The 14603-nt window shown below is 35.8% G+C and overlaps 1 protein-coding gene across 2 annotated transcripts in view; it reads right to left on the bottom strand.

Annotated features, from left to right (window-relative positions):
* The window catches only part of LRP1B (LDL receptor related protein 1B), a 626862-nt gene that overhangs the window by 118075 nt on the left and 494184 nt on the right, over positions 1 to 14603 (bottom strand). For both annotated transcript variants that reach the window (XM_077784902.1, XM_077784903.1), the window contains exons 42-47: positions 13023 to 13212; positions 10916 to 11120; positions 5359 to 5551; positions 4038 to 4163; positions 1908 to 2036; positions 421 to 540 (exon numbers count right to left, since the gene is read on the bottom strand). In XM_077784902.1, coding sequence (XP_077641028.1) covers positions 421 to 540; positions 1908 to 2036; positions 4038 to 4163; positions 5359 to 5551; positions 10916 to 11120; positions 13023 to 13212 — 963 coding nt within the window. The remainder of the gene's footprint in view (positions 1 to 420; positions 541 to 1907; positions 2037 to 4037; positions 4164 to 5358; positions 5552 to 10915; positions 11121 to 13022; positions 13213 to 14603) is intronic.

Here is a 14603-nt window from a genome sequence, read left to right as displayed (position 1 = left end):
ATATGAAGAGGAGAACAATTCTAGGAAGCTTTTCAAAGGCCATGCACACTACCATGCATCTGAGAAGCAGAGAAATAAAGCATTTCCTCCTTCAGAGAAGAAGCACATGCAGAGGAGAAATCATCATCTTTCAATCTGTCTGAGGTACTGTTATCTCTCATTACTTCACAGAGATACAGCACCTGTATTTTATACATATAAAACATAAAATATTATATGCATAATGCATATGTATATTTTATATTTTATAGCCAAAACCACTCTCCTTCTAGAAGACTGTAGGTGTAAACCAAAATCAGCCTTTGCATCAACCCCATCATATGATTAAATCAAACGTTATTTTCCAGCTACTCCTATTTGCATAATGAGTATTTACAAAGCAATATCCCGAAATCGCCTTGGAAATAAAATGCAATTTACCTTTGCAGTCAAATTCATCAGAGTTGTCACCACAGTCATTGGCACCATCACAGACTTTGTCACTGGGAACACAGCGGCGATTGGAGCACGGCTTGAAGCCCTTCCGACAGCCTCTGTTTTCTGGGAAGTTAAATACCAGCTCATGATTGGATTGACACCTCATGAAAACAGCCTCACCCTCAATCTAAACAAACGTTCCAGAACAATATTTTAATTGATATGCATTCCAAGCTACAGGAAAAAAAACTTCAGAAATTGTTCATCGATTTTGCAGCATAATTTGGACTGATAAAGGGATAAAGAGTAATAAATGAAAGAATGATGAGAAAAAATGACCAGAAAAAAATGAAAAGGGTGGCCTAATTCCCAGCTTTCATTACCTTGGTACAAAATGCCCATGTACTTTAAATGCATTTGTTTTGACAAACTTGTTTGGGGAGAATGTTTGCATGTGGCATCACAGAGACTGAAGTATACCAAATTTGGCCTAAACCAAAACAGGAATAAATGGAGAACAAAATAATAACAAATATTAGCAGAGAGGTTTTAGGATTTCTGAGCACCAATAACAACAGCGTTCTGCTCAAGAACACTATTGAAGACTGTAGGAATTTTACATATAATGATATGTTTGAAAATTCAGGACTGATTTACTAAAGCGCTAATTATTGCAGAAGTCACAATAATAATGTTCACTGCATTTGTTAATCAAAATAATGAGTCCATTATTTTGATTAACTAATCAAAATAAAGTTCTTTATCAGATTCAGAAAGCAACACCCTGTATATGACCTAGTGCATGAAAGGACCCCAGTTCTTTCTGTTTTTTTCTCCAATGTGTAGAAAAATATTTGGGACAGTTGATTTAAATGAGGCAAGGTGTTCATTGTCACACTGCAAATTAAAAGAATGTCCTTCATAAAATTATGTGGCAAATCCATGGAAAGAGAAATTGCTGGTTCTCAGAATCACAGAATCATGTAATGGGTTTGAAGGGACCTTAAAAATCATCTCCTTCCACCCCACCCCACACCTTTCACTGTCCCAGGCTGCTCCAAGCCCCATCCAGTCTGGCCTTGGACACTTCCAGGGATGAGGCAGCCACAGCTGCTCTGGGTAACAAATCTTGTATTTATCAATCTATAAATTTAATAACTAGCATTTCTATATTTTACATTATGTACAATAGGGTATCTACCATCTTTAAAAAGTAGTTAGACATGTTTTCCTTTATTTTTGTTCTAGACAGAAACATGAGAACATTTGAGATGCTTTTTATTAAATATGTCAGTTGATATATGGAGAATGGAAGAAAAAACTTTTTTCCATGGTAATTTTTTCCATGTCATGTCAAGGTTTTCTTAATGTGTGTTGACATTTTCTTCCTAGGCATCGTGGCCGAGCAGTTGGTATGAACAAGAGGAAGAATCAAAGCATGTATAACACCAAAATTACAACAGGAAGGTGAAAGATCTGGAAATACCCACCACAGTAGAAAAGTTTCTCATCAGATTTGTCCTTACAGTGAGCAATGCCATCACAAGTCAGCTGATAATCAATGCATTCACCATTCCCACATTCAAACTCTGAATAGATGTTGCAAGTAGAATTTTTACCTAAAAATAAACCACATTAACATGTAATTTTTAAAAGCTTTTGCAGCTAGTGAAAATGAGAAAACATGCTGTCTGCATTTCAATTTTGACCTACATGAATTTTGAATTTACGGTTTTGAGTACAAAACAGTAAAACACACCATGGCATCAGAACTTTAAAGCTTCTACAAAGAGAACCTGTAAAAGAAAATACATTGACAAATATCCATGAAGGAACATGTAGTGAAACTATTCACAAGCACTCATTCTGATAAGATAAGAACTGTGGAACTACTGTGCTCCGCTTCCTTCTACTCACCTGTGCCTTCCCAACCCCCAGCTTGAATTACACAGTGTAAACCCCAAGGCAGAAAACCTGTTGCTTCCATTTTACTTTTTTCTTTTATTCCCCAAAACCCTCCCCTTCTCATCTAGTGGATGTTTTATATATTATTTGAGAAGACAACCAGGTGCACGTTTAAAATTTTTCCTCTTTTACTTAAGAAAGAAAAACATTTCACAAATTAGACACAACGATTTGGTCATGAACTTCAGGATAAGTCATACATTTGCTTCATGAGCATGGTTCTAACCAAAAATATCAAAGTGAAGAGAAGCGAGGAGCATTTAGGACAACTCAGTAAGAAGAACAATGGGGAAATGATATTCAGTTCTTATGCTTCTTTCTTGTTTCCATTATAATCACTTCAGCACAAATTCAGGAAGAACCAATGTCTGCTATATGCAATAGCCAAGCCAATATAAATTGAAAGTATTTCTTGATTTGATTGATACATGTAGAAAAAGTGCTGAAACAGATCCTGAACAAGGTGAGATCTGATCCTGAATATGATTTATTTAGTCCTTTACATTTGAAGTATTTTTATCTCTTTTCCTTTAATTTCCTAGTATTGTAAGAACTTATGGTGAATAATTACCAATTACATTTTTAATTCATCTAGTTCAGCATCTTAGACTGCAATCTTTAGAAAAAAATGAAAAGAATTAAAGTATATATAGTATAACCTGCCCGCAGTTTGAGTCTAACTGGACACCCTTGTAGAGATTGCTTCAAAATCCGTCTTACAGAAACAAAGAATTTTTAATGCCTTTCAAATGGTTTCTTTGATGACAAGTAAGTAGTCAGAGTAGTCATTACCCATATCATCATCACTCCCTCTTAGAATTTCACTGAAGCTTTGTCTCAAGACTCTTGACTGGCACTAAGTTATACAGCCTAATTATACTGTGAAAGGACAGTTAATTCCTTTTCTCAGCTGGAATTGCTAACTTTCAATTTTATTGAGTATCACTTGCAATTCTGTTATGAAGAAAGGAACTTTTGATCTCAAAGCTAAACTCTAGTCTGTCTTGTTTCCATCCTTTCTGTGCTACTCTACCCCATCATTTAATGTCTTTTTTTTTCCTGATTGCTCAGATCAACATTTCCTGCAAAAACTCTACAGAACAATTTAGAAGATTAAATCTTATTTCATGTCATAGATGACAATTTAAACATGGTTTTACCTAAGAACAATTTTAAGAGTTGTGATGCATTTGGAAAATAGAAATGCCATATAAAATAAATGCCATAAAATAAATTGTTAGGCATGTGAATAAATCTGCTGAACCTCTCTCACTTCCACTGCCAATCACTGGTTTGCCAACACAGAGATAGGTGAGAAATTACTTTAATTAAGGTTCAACTTCAGTAGCTTATCCCACATAACCCTAGGGAAGGATACATACAGATATTTCTATCTCAGCAGTAATTGTGATAAATACATAAATATCCTATTAATAAGAAACAGTATCCCACTACCATAATAGGAGTTTAAGGAGAGTATGAACACTTTCTAATCCCCAAAAGACAAAAGAGTTAAAAGCCTGGTTTGTGCTGAATTGCCAGATCAATTTTTTCAGTATACAGAAGAAATAAAATTAATGGCTTGGGCCAACTGTCCTATGAAAGCCAAGTGCGTCACAGCACAGAAAAGCATCATGTCAGCCACCATTACTTACTCACACATCTGTTATCATCTATCAGGACTCTGTCCCCTCTGCACGAGCAGTTCACTCGTCCATCAGGCGTCAGAAGGCACAAATCATGGCAGCCTCCATTCATTTGTGCACAGGGAGATAATTCACCTGGAAGACAAATGACAAGAGATGAACTCTTATTTTATTAAATTTTCTTCAATGGCCAATGTCTTTGAGAGAGCAGAAGTCACCATATCTCAGATTCATGGGCAATTGATTCAGGTTTTATCGGTCAGATGAAAATGTCAGCATCTCTCAGATGCTGGCATGCTAAAGATAAACAAACACCTGGAAAAATAATAATTTTAAAAACCTGCAACTTTCAAAACTGCAGAAATTTGACAGGGAAGTATTTAGCTGCTATCCTCTGAGCTCAGCACCCATAGCAAGACATTCTGAATAATGCTTATTTACTTGGTGTCCTGGGTTGTAAGATATGCATGTATTCTATTTGGCTTCTCTTAGAGGTGGGGAATTTCTCTTCTGCTCATTGGGCAGTTTTCTTTATCTCTTCCACAATCAATCTTCTCTCCAGGAGATATCTTCTGTTCATGGGCCATTAATTATTAATTATCTTCTGTTCATGGCCAGTGAGTGTCCCTGCATGAGGTGATAAAGTGACATCATCCCACTAGGAGATGCTCCACTCAGGGGGAGGAGCTGACCATTCCTACCTGGATACAATCTGAGATCTGGAACACCACAGCAGCCTTTGCCCACTTCATTCCCAGAGGAGCAGCTTTCTTCCCACTGCATTCCCAGAGGAAGACCAGGCCCATCTACACCACCTCTGGAGCTTCAGAGGAAAACCACTCTCCTACAGATTTCTCCTCCAGCAGAAGCACAGCTGGCACTGCAGGAGGGCTGCAGCCACCATGGAATGGAACTGCTGCCACCACCCTGACCCACAGGGTGTCAGGTCATATTCTGAGTCTATCAGGGCTTTTTTTTGTTTGTATTGTTTTTTTTGTTTTTTTTTGGTTTCTACTATTGTATTTGTATTTAAATTTTCCTAGTAAAGAACTGTTATTCCTATTCTCATATCTTTGCCTGAGAGCCTCTTAATTTCAAAATTATAAGAATTTGGAGGGAGGGGCTACACATTTTCCATTTCAAGGAAGGCTTCTGTCATCTTTAGCAGACACCTGTCTTTTCAAACGAAGACACTTGGGAAAAGGTTGTACCCCATCTTTTATTAAAAGAGAATTTATGAAACACCATATAAACTTTTCACTCAGCTAAAACTAAGTTAAATCCCTGAAATGAATGATATTGCCATTAAGAAAATTGCTTTGTAGCTTACAGCTGTTGGTGTCGTTGGCAACAGCGATGATTCCCATGGGCTGGTGCGGGATGTCGGAGCGGAGAACTTTGGTGTCTCCTCCCGTGTATTTGCTGGAACGCAGGATAGCTCTCCTCACTCCATCTGACCAGAAGATGTACTCGTCATACACAGCCAGGCTGAGGAAGGTGCCTGGGCCAGACTTGACAATGACCTAAAATGCAAAAGTGCAGAACAGGAACAAGAGAGGAAGTGCTGTCACTGAATGAGAGGATTTTAAAGTGCAAACTGTGACTACCATCACGTTAGGCAAAACACTTAATACTTTTATAGCTGCAGCACCTGGGGAAATGAGATAACAGCACTTAAAATGTGTTAAAAGGATGCCACAGGCATCCAAATTTCAGAAAACAAGACATCTGTTCCTTAATTTAAAAAATCACAGTTTATCTAAATGTACCTGCAAAAATACCTACTCAACACTTTACCTGCTTAATAGCTCCAACAGAAAAGAGAAGATGTTTTCAGCATGGCTGAAAGTCTAAAAATTCAATCTTTAGGAATCAAAGTTTTTCAGTCTTTAGGAACTGAAGAGCTTTAGAACTGAAGAGCACTCACCACCACATAATCACATTAGAAACTTGACCCTAGACAATAAATGTTTCATGTTTCCCAATTTAGGAAAAAAAAAATCTCACCACAGTAATAACTAATTTAAAACCTAGAAGGAAAAATGAATTGAGGGTCACTATATAATGAGGTTTGAAAAAAAATTCTAGAAATACAATGAATTTGATCCTAATCCAAACCATGGCTCCTGTAAAATATTTGCATTTGTTATTTCTTTCCATATATTAGAATTAAAAATTTCACATGACCAGTTTCCCTTCTGAAGAATCTGAAGAATTTATACCATTTTTTTATTTGAAAGTTTAATTTTGGCTGAACAGAATTACTGGAAGGGAGTTAACATTTCTCTATTAGATAATGGACATAAATAACACTCTTACTATTTTTATTGAATTGTGTTCTAGGTTTCTATGTAAAAAAATACTAAGTTATGTATAAATATAAAGTGGGAACAGTTCTCACCCAGGTTATGAAAAAAATAAAAACCCTGTGTCTATGTGCTACTTATCATAGGGAAATTGGGACAAAACTAGAAAAATAATATCCTTTAACATATCTACTTAGATGATCATGGTTTTCCATCTGCTTTATGTGCTTTATCCCCTTTCCCAGAGGGAGTCTAGAACGATGAGATTTCATGGAAATCTCCATGAATCAGCAATCCTTTGTGCTTGCAAGGGGATGCTGTGTGACAGCTCTTTAAAAAAGGCTGGAATGAGAACGGAATAGTAATAGTCAATCCCATATTTAATTATTAAAAAATTCATTGTGAGTGTGTAGGAAGTCTTTCTCTCCATATAACAAATGCACCTACTATACAGGCCATCCAAATTTCATTTTGTGAAACAAAAGCCCCCAGTTTTGATACTGAAACTGTGCCTTGGAGACTAAGAAGGTGCTCCAATTCTGCAGGATTCAATACCAAGGGATGCTCCAAGTTTGTTCCCACCTGTGCCAGTTCAGGGAACGTCAACAACCTGCTAACATAAATAATTCTAGTCCTGTGCACAGGAGCATTCCTGTCCATGTTTAAATTCACTTATACAGACAGAATGTCAAAATTGCTTACATTAATCAGATAATTATAACAAATTCTGCTTCATTATGCACATCATGTATTTCTTCATATTTTAAAAAGAGTTGGACAGCAAATCATTTTACCCAGGAAAGATTTTTTTCCCCATGATAAAAATCCCAAAAAAACAACTTTTCTCTACCCAACATTTTTGCAGAATGAAAAGATAAATGAGAATAAATTAATGGTAAAAGATTTCCTCTCTAATTGTGCACATTTCCACTAAGACACTTTTCCACTTTTCATAAGACACTCTTAAAACCTTTCACTATTCATATCCAGACATTTCAAGGGAATAAAAAAATTAAAATCATGTATGTTTCTGAAAGGACTTTCAGAAATCTGGCCATGTAGATTTTGCAGCCCCATATTCTTCTCTGTGATGGTGTGAAACTGTACCAGTTGGAACAATTGTTAAAACCAGGACAAATGCACTGCCCTGCTCAGCTTTTTGTGCTGGGGAGCACTGTCCTAATTTACCTCAGATTGTAACAATAGAATGTAAATTCACCACAGAGCTGATCATTGCTGTTTGGCCTTGGGAGAGCCTAGATCCAAATGCAGTGTCACAAAACCAAATGTTTTTTCACTACTGCTCATTGTATTTCATTTCCTGGAGTCACTGTATTATGCCACAGCCCTACCCAAGGACATTGGTTTTATTCAAGCAGCCAAAATAAAGGCTTCATATTTCTATCAGCTTTCGGCCACCTTTATAGCCCTTTGAAATTCTAACTTATATAATAACACTAAAGTTGTGACCATTTTTTATTTCTATTTCTATTTTTTTATTTTTAATTTTAAAGGATAAATTTATACTAAAACTTGCAACAACCCAAATACAATTTTAAAACTTTAAGGAATAATGAAAAGACATCCCTACCATCCCTTCCACCTGCAAGAGTGGAAGTCAGACACATCCAAGAGCACATCCCATGTTTTAATACTAAATGATACCAAAGTTCAGTTACAGAAGCTATTTCAAGTTCTAAGTAACAGATGAACATTTTTCACTTATTTCTCTGGTTTTTAATAAATGCACTGCCAAACCTAAAGCCTGCACTTCTGCTGTAGACTTAAGCTATCTGAAAAAATCAGAACACCAACTGTGGAACTTCTTGAATTGTGTTAATACAGAAATTCAACAGAAAAAAAACAAACATCCTAGAAACTGGAAGTTACAATTACTGGCAGGTTGCATTTACATGGAGGTTATAATTACCAGAAAAAAACTCTAAACTCATATTGATTTTAATTATCACACCTACAGGCCTACAAAAGTATAACTGAGAACAAAACATTCCAACCTGAATGTTAAAAAAATAACTGTTTACACGAAGTTAATAATGTTTCTAGTTTTTCCACACATAAAATGTTACAAAATATTTCACACTGAAGAAGAAAAGGAAAAATAAATCAAAGTAGCTCATGATTTATTAGAAAAATAAGTCCAAAACTTGAAATCAGCTTTATTTGCTGTTCGCTCCATTTCTATGTTCATAACAAAAAAATTTTGTTATTAAAGCACTAAGCAGCTAAAACCAGGTGTGGCCATAATATTAAATCCAAATATGGGCAGGAGAAAAAAATGGAAGAAAATGGGAAATAACAACAACAACAATAACAACAACAACAACAACAATAATAATAATAATAATAATAATAATAATAATAATAATAATAATAATAATATTTTTTTTTTAATCAGAAGATCTGGCAGAACAGAATAAAGAAAAGTTAAAATCCAACCCCCAGAAACTTCATATCTTCTAAGTAATAAGAAGGAACAATAGTAACAAAAAATCTTCCAAACTTGAAAGAGTACTCCTGAAATCAAATACTGGTATTAAAATATCAGCTCAACTCAAAAATCAATAAACCTTTACAATCCACTTTAAAGAGTCAGTTCAATATTGCTAAATGATTTTCTACTAATTCATTGTACTAGATTATTGTGGTGAACAGAATGAAGAAAGAAGCTGGTATCTGGAAGGAAATTCATCACATTCCCATTAGCCTTTCATGTACTGCTACCCAATTTCTACCCTTGTTAACCTAACTGAAAGCAGAGAGCAATGAAGCAGAGACGCTGGGGAAAGGGTAATCTGTCTAAACAATTTCTGACAGGTGGTTGAGGACTGAAACACCCCGAAGAATCTGAGATTACCAGAAGAGTGGACCAATCATTTCTTGCACTGATGTCAGAGAAATCCAGGATCTCATCCAGCTGAACAGCACATGAGCAAAGTAAAACAGCTGCCTTGGAAATATTATTTTTCACTGGGTTAATAATAGAGTTAACAGGCTGGATTCTGGCATTGCTTGTGTCAGTAAAAATGCATCTACAGCGTGGTCAGCCACTCTGCTGAAGGGCTGCTAGAGGCCAAGCAGCCTGCTGGGCTTTTCCTTCCGCCATAACAATCCTCATCCAAGCAATGCAGAAGAGTGAGAACCCACATCAGTGCTTTTGACAACAGAATCAGCTGATTATCCCACAACAGGTCAATTGGTGTAACACACCAGAGCTCCCAAAAACCCTTCAGAAGAGCGTGCTGGACTCAGATCATTGTGTTCAGGAGATTTTTTTTTTTTTTACTGCAATGGAGAAGAAGAGATAAATTGTCAGAAAGCCAAACCAAGAGGCAAGGTACTCAGAAAAACTGGAAGTTTCAATGTTGAAAAATCACTGAGAAAACTCAATGATCCTTTTCTTCTTGCTGCTGCAAAGTGAAAGCCAAAAACCTGATTAAAAAATAGTATTTTAGTAATGGTTTCTGTAACTAAGTGGCATCATGTCCTACTTCATGTCTGTGAGGCCTGTTTTGTGACGTCTTCTGCAAAGATGAAGTTAAACTGTTTAATCACAACCTACTAATTACCTTGTACTTCTGTTTTGTGTTAACAAGTATGTATGTATATATATAGTATATATAACAAGTATATATATGTCAGAGAGTGAAAATTTCAGAATCCATTTGGCTGCTTTGCCAGGTTTCTGATACAGTTGCTGGATCTGAAAGCATTAGTTAGTTAGCTGTGGTCATTTTTCATAGAAGGAAAACAAAAGGAAAAAGCACATGCCTATCTATGCTGACTGTGCTTCAGTTCTGCTCTTACAAGCTTGACTCTCCTATTTCATTCTGAAAAAAAATTGTCTAAAAATTGTGTGGGGAACTTCTGGATAACGTTCCAAACAGCCATATAATTTTCATTTAAGATGAAAAAAAATATTTCAAAGCTCATATATTGCATCTGAAGCAGTTTTAAAAACTTAATAGTTATCAAAGGGAGATGATGCACACTCTCTTGTAAAGCTGGGAATTGAATACAAGCCAGAACATGCCCCTCATTCATTATATCCTGAACTTTGGGAGGTACAAAATCCCTGAAATGAAGATTTCATGAAATACGAGAAATGTAGGGCTAAAGATGTAACAAATCCACAAGCACAGATAACTGTCTTCAGCACATTCCTTGTAAAAGATCTGCTTGAACTGAAACTAAGGGAGTTTTCAAGGACCAAATTATATTATGATGAAAGACTAGAGAGAGTCAGCATCTAGGAGAGACTAGGAGAATAGGAGAGCAATTCAATATCTGAAAATGTATAGTTAGAAAATATTGAAATAAGAATAATAAATAAAATATTGAAATAAAACATATAAATAAGATTTGACTAACACTCAATCATTACACAAAAGAAATTTTGAGCAAACTGAGCATTATTTGTATTTCAACAGTGTTAAAATTCTAATATGCAACTAATATTAGAGGAAAATTGGGCAATTATTAATCATTCTGTAACAATTTAACTTTGAAGATGAATGTAAACAAACCTACAATGAGTATGCACAGGATTTTTGTTTTACTTACATATCTTTGTGATCCATCGTATTCACACCTCTCGATTTTTCCCAAGCTGCCATCTGAAAAGTAAAGTTTCTCTGCCCTGTGATCAATGGTGAGTCCATTTGGTGTCAGGATATCAGTGCTAATGATAACCTGGGCATTTTTGCCTGAGAGGGTGGATCTCATGATGCTTGGGAGCTGCTCATTCCAGTTAGTCCAAAACATTAAGCTGTATTAAAATCAAAATAACAAACAAAACCATAAAACCATAAGATACATTTTATAATTTAATTTTCTACATAATGAACAACAGATAAAAAAATTGCCTTCATAACTCTGAATGGCATCTATAAATAATTGTGATAATCAATAGTAAATAAGAAAATGCAACAGCCTATAAATAAATTATATATATAAATTGTAGCAGTTTTGAAGTTCATTAATTTGTATAGGAGTACATTAATTTGTATAGGAGCACAATTTTCTTCTCTTACAGATCTGTTCAATCCTGTTCCATACTAATTTACCATTGGAGAGAGATACAAGCTGTGTAATGATATAAACTTAATTCAGCTAATGTGTGTATTAGTAATATTTAACAGTGAAATTAATCTGCAGCTTCTCCCATGTTAGAGCTGTAATAGAGACCCAAGGACTGGTGTGCAGAGAGTTGATAATGGGAAGAAAAGGACCTTAATGTGCTCTACAGGAGGCTCAGTCAGCCCCTTGTTGCTGTTAGCAATGACAGAAAATGTTATGGACCGGGCTGCTGATGGAATTCTAATCCATGGACTGACAGAACCTGCCCCTCCTCTCACTACAATCTCCATCAGAGCTTTGGGGTTTATTGGTGGTACCTTGATAATTGCATTTTACAATACAGCATAAATTCTTGATTGCATTAACAGGACATGAAATTACACATGGAAATATGCTCCAGTATTCATGCAGCTTTGTACATTCAGCTAACACAACTTAAGAGTAGAATTTAATATGGCAGAAATGTTCCCCAATTTCCCCAAAAGACAGAGACAGTTACAAGAAGTAGAAAAAGCAGGTTGCCTTTCTCCTAGAATTAGCAGAGAAAATTTAAAGTACCTCAAATGTGTAAGACATTGAAGTAAAAATAAAAATCCTCTCACACAGTATTTTTGAGAGTGGCAGGAAGGAACTAAATTAGACTTCTTTGCATTATTTTGTCCATTGTTACATATTTTTATACAACACTGATTTCTGTGATAAACACATGGGCCTCTATGCTGCACACAAGAAACTCAGACTTCTTTTTTTAAGTGCTAAAATTAATTTTGCATTTTCTTTTAAACTTAAGCATTAAGAGTGATGATGCCTTGTGAAGCCTGACCTATGCCTGACCTCAGTCTAAAAGGCTGAGCTAAAAATAAACTAGGGACTCATTAGAAGGGCTCAATGCATCCACCTTGGGCAGCACAAGAGCCCAGGCAGGGCTGCACCCAAATGACCCAAAATGGTCACCAAATGGGCAGTTCAGTCATGGGGTCTCTCAGTTTTATAAGTTCTGCTCCATTTGCATATTGCCCAATTCCAGCTTTAGCTTATAAAGTTCCATCCTTCTTGTTTTTCTCTCTTCAGTCCACGTTGTTTGTGCTCTTGGGCCTGAGATGTGGATCATTTGTCCTTGGTCCCCCCAGCTAGAGAAGGAATTGCTTTGTCTCCCTACTCTGTGAAGAGAGCTTCCCACCCCTTAAAACAAAGCTCAGAACTACACACTAAAGCAGCACAGAATCTGAAAAACATAAAAGCTAAAACCTGAGGGATCTGTGACACATCTGAGAAAACAACCGCTCAATAATTTGTGTTTAGCTCACTCTTAAGAAAAGCAGCTTGACCTTTTTTTACATTCCATGAAAACGCAATGATTATTTGATCTGAAGCATAAGAACATATAAAATATTGAATCTTACTTCTGCAACTTTTTTATAAGAGCAAGACAACAAAAGATACCAACAATAGAACATATTATCATTTGCATCCTAATTGGGGACATCTAATCAACCTTTGTAGGGCTCGGCAACGTTGGCTGACTAAAAGAAAGAAGTGTTGCTTGACAGAAGGCAAGAATTAGGATTTGGAGGAGAGATGTAACACCTACTTTTGGCACTCATCCAGGGCCAGCACGTGGGGATGGTCGTCCTCAGCCATGGTGATGACGGCCTCGCGGTTGAACGCCCCGCGGCGCCGCTGGTCCACGCTGTGCCTGGTGATGGAGGACGTGGTGGAGCTGGTCCAGTACAGAGTGTCCCAAGCTCTGTGATAAGCCAGGCCCTCCACCGACCCGACATCTGCAAGATACGGTGACAGACAGAGCACATCAAACTCCTGCTAACGGGTTGGTTTTGTATTTCCTCAGAGCTGATCCTGCAGACTCACAGGGTTCCGTTATTTCAGCTTATTGTTATTTTTATCATTTCTTCTGTTTATTTTTATTGTAATCAAAATCTTATAATTATCATTAATTTAAATTAAAACAACATAGAGGGCAAGACCACTGTTAATAACACTTTACTATATTTATCAATTCTAACAATCATTAAACCACTACATTTTTAAACACATATTACCACTACAGTGGCCCCAGATAACAGTTCAGAAATGACAGACATTTATTCAAGACAATAATTACTTAGTCTCATCTTCAAATATCATTTAAACCAGGTCTTGGCATTTTTTCAATAGTCACTTGTATTATTTAGTACCATCTCTCAATGTATTTTGTAGCACTGACATGCTGCACTAATAGGGATCAAAGTACCCTGTTGTTAACAACTGTATTGGCTTTTGCTAAACACCTGAAAATTACTGGAAAAATACCAACTCTGAAGGCCTCAGCATCAATATATAATTTTAATAAGCCATGACACCACACTCATTCATTCAACAGAAAAAACCTGTAAGCTAGGAAAAAAAAGATATTAATAAGCAACTAAAACATATATTTAATGCCCTGAAAAGATAAATTGTATTTAATCCCAATATATAAAACTGACAGACTGTGAGAAATAGGAATAATTATTTCCTACCACTATTTGTGAATTACTACAGAAATATGTATGTTGATAACTTCACTTATTATTTTGCCAGAAACAAATATTTTTAGACCAGAAGGGTCATGCAGCTTATTAATGAGCTACAGAAGGCAAAAATCTAGAAATATTAACATTATATTATGTTGGCTATTACAATTTACATTCAGCTTGCTGAAAGATGAAATTTTTACTATGCAGTTCATATATACAGAACAAAAAGTCACAACAAGATGTCGATCATTTTGAAAGGGTAAATACTGAATCAAAATTTCAAGGCCAATAAATCAAAACTATGAGGCCAATAATGATGCATCAGTTTTTTATATTTTTCTTGTTAAAGCATTTGGCCATTTTGTGACATATTTGTGGATAAGTAACAATGACTTGTGTTCAAAAAGAAACAACAGGAAAAATAAATGAGATGCAACTCCTTAAAGGGAGATGAACATGTGGAAAAAATAGTTTGCCCACTTATGAAACAAACCCCATGTACCTTCAGCTCATCTACAAGTAACTGAAAATACTGAAATATAGCGAAGGTTTTAGAAATCACTCCACTGAAATTCAAAAACAGCTCTTTCAAATATCGTAACAGAGATTTGCATTAAAATTATATGCTGAATCCAAATTCAAAACTACATACAATT

Source organism: Lonchura striata, chromosome 8, assembly GCF_046129695.1.
Source record: "Lonchura striata isolate bLonStr1 chromosome 8, bLonStr1.mat, whole genome shotgun sequence".
Classification (NCBI taxonomy): Eukaryota; Metazoa; Chordata; class Aves; order Passeriformes; family Estrildidae; genus Lonchura; species Lonchura striata.
The sequence above is the reverse complement of the archived record's forward strand: the minus strand, read 5'-3'. Positions and strand labels throughout refer to the sequence as shown.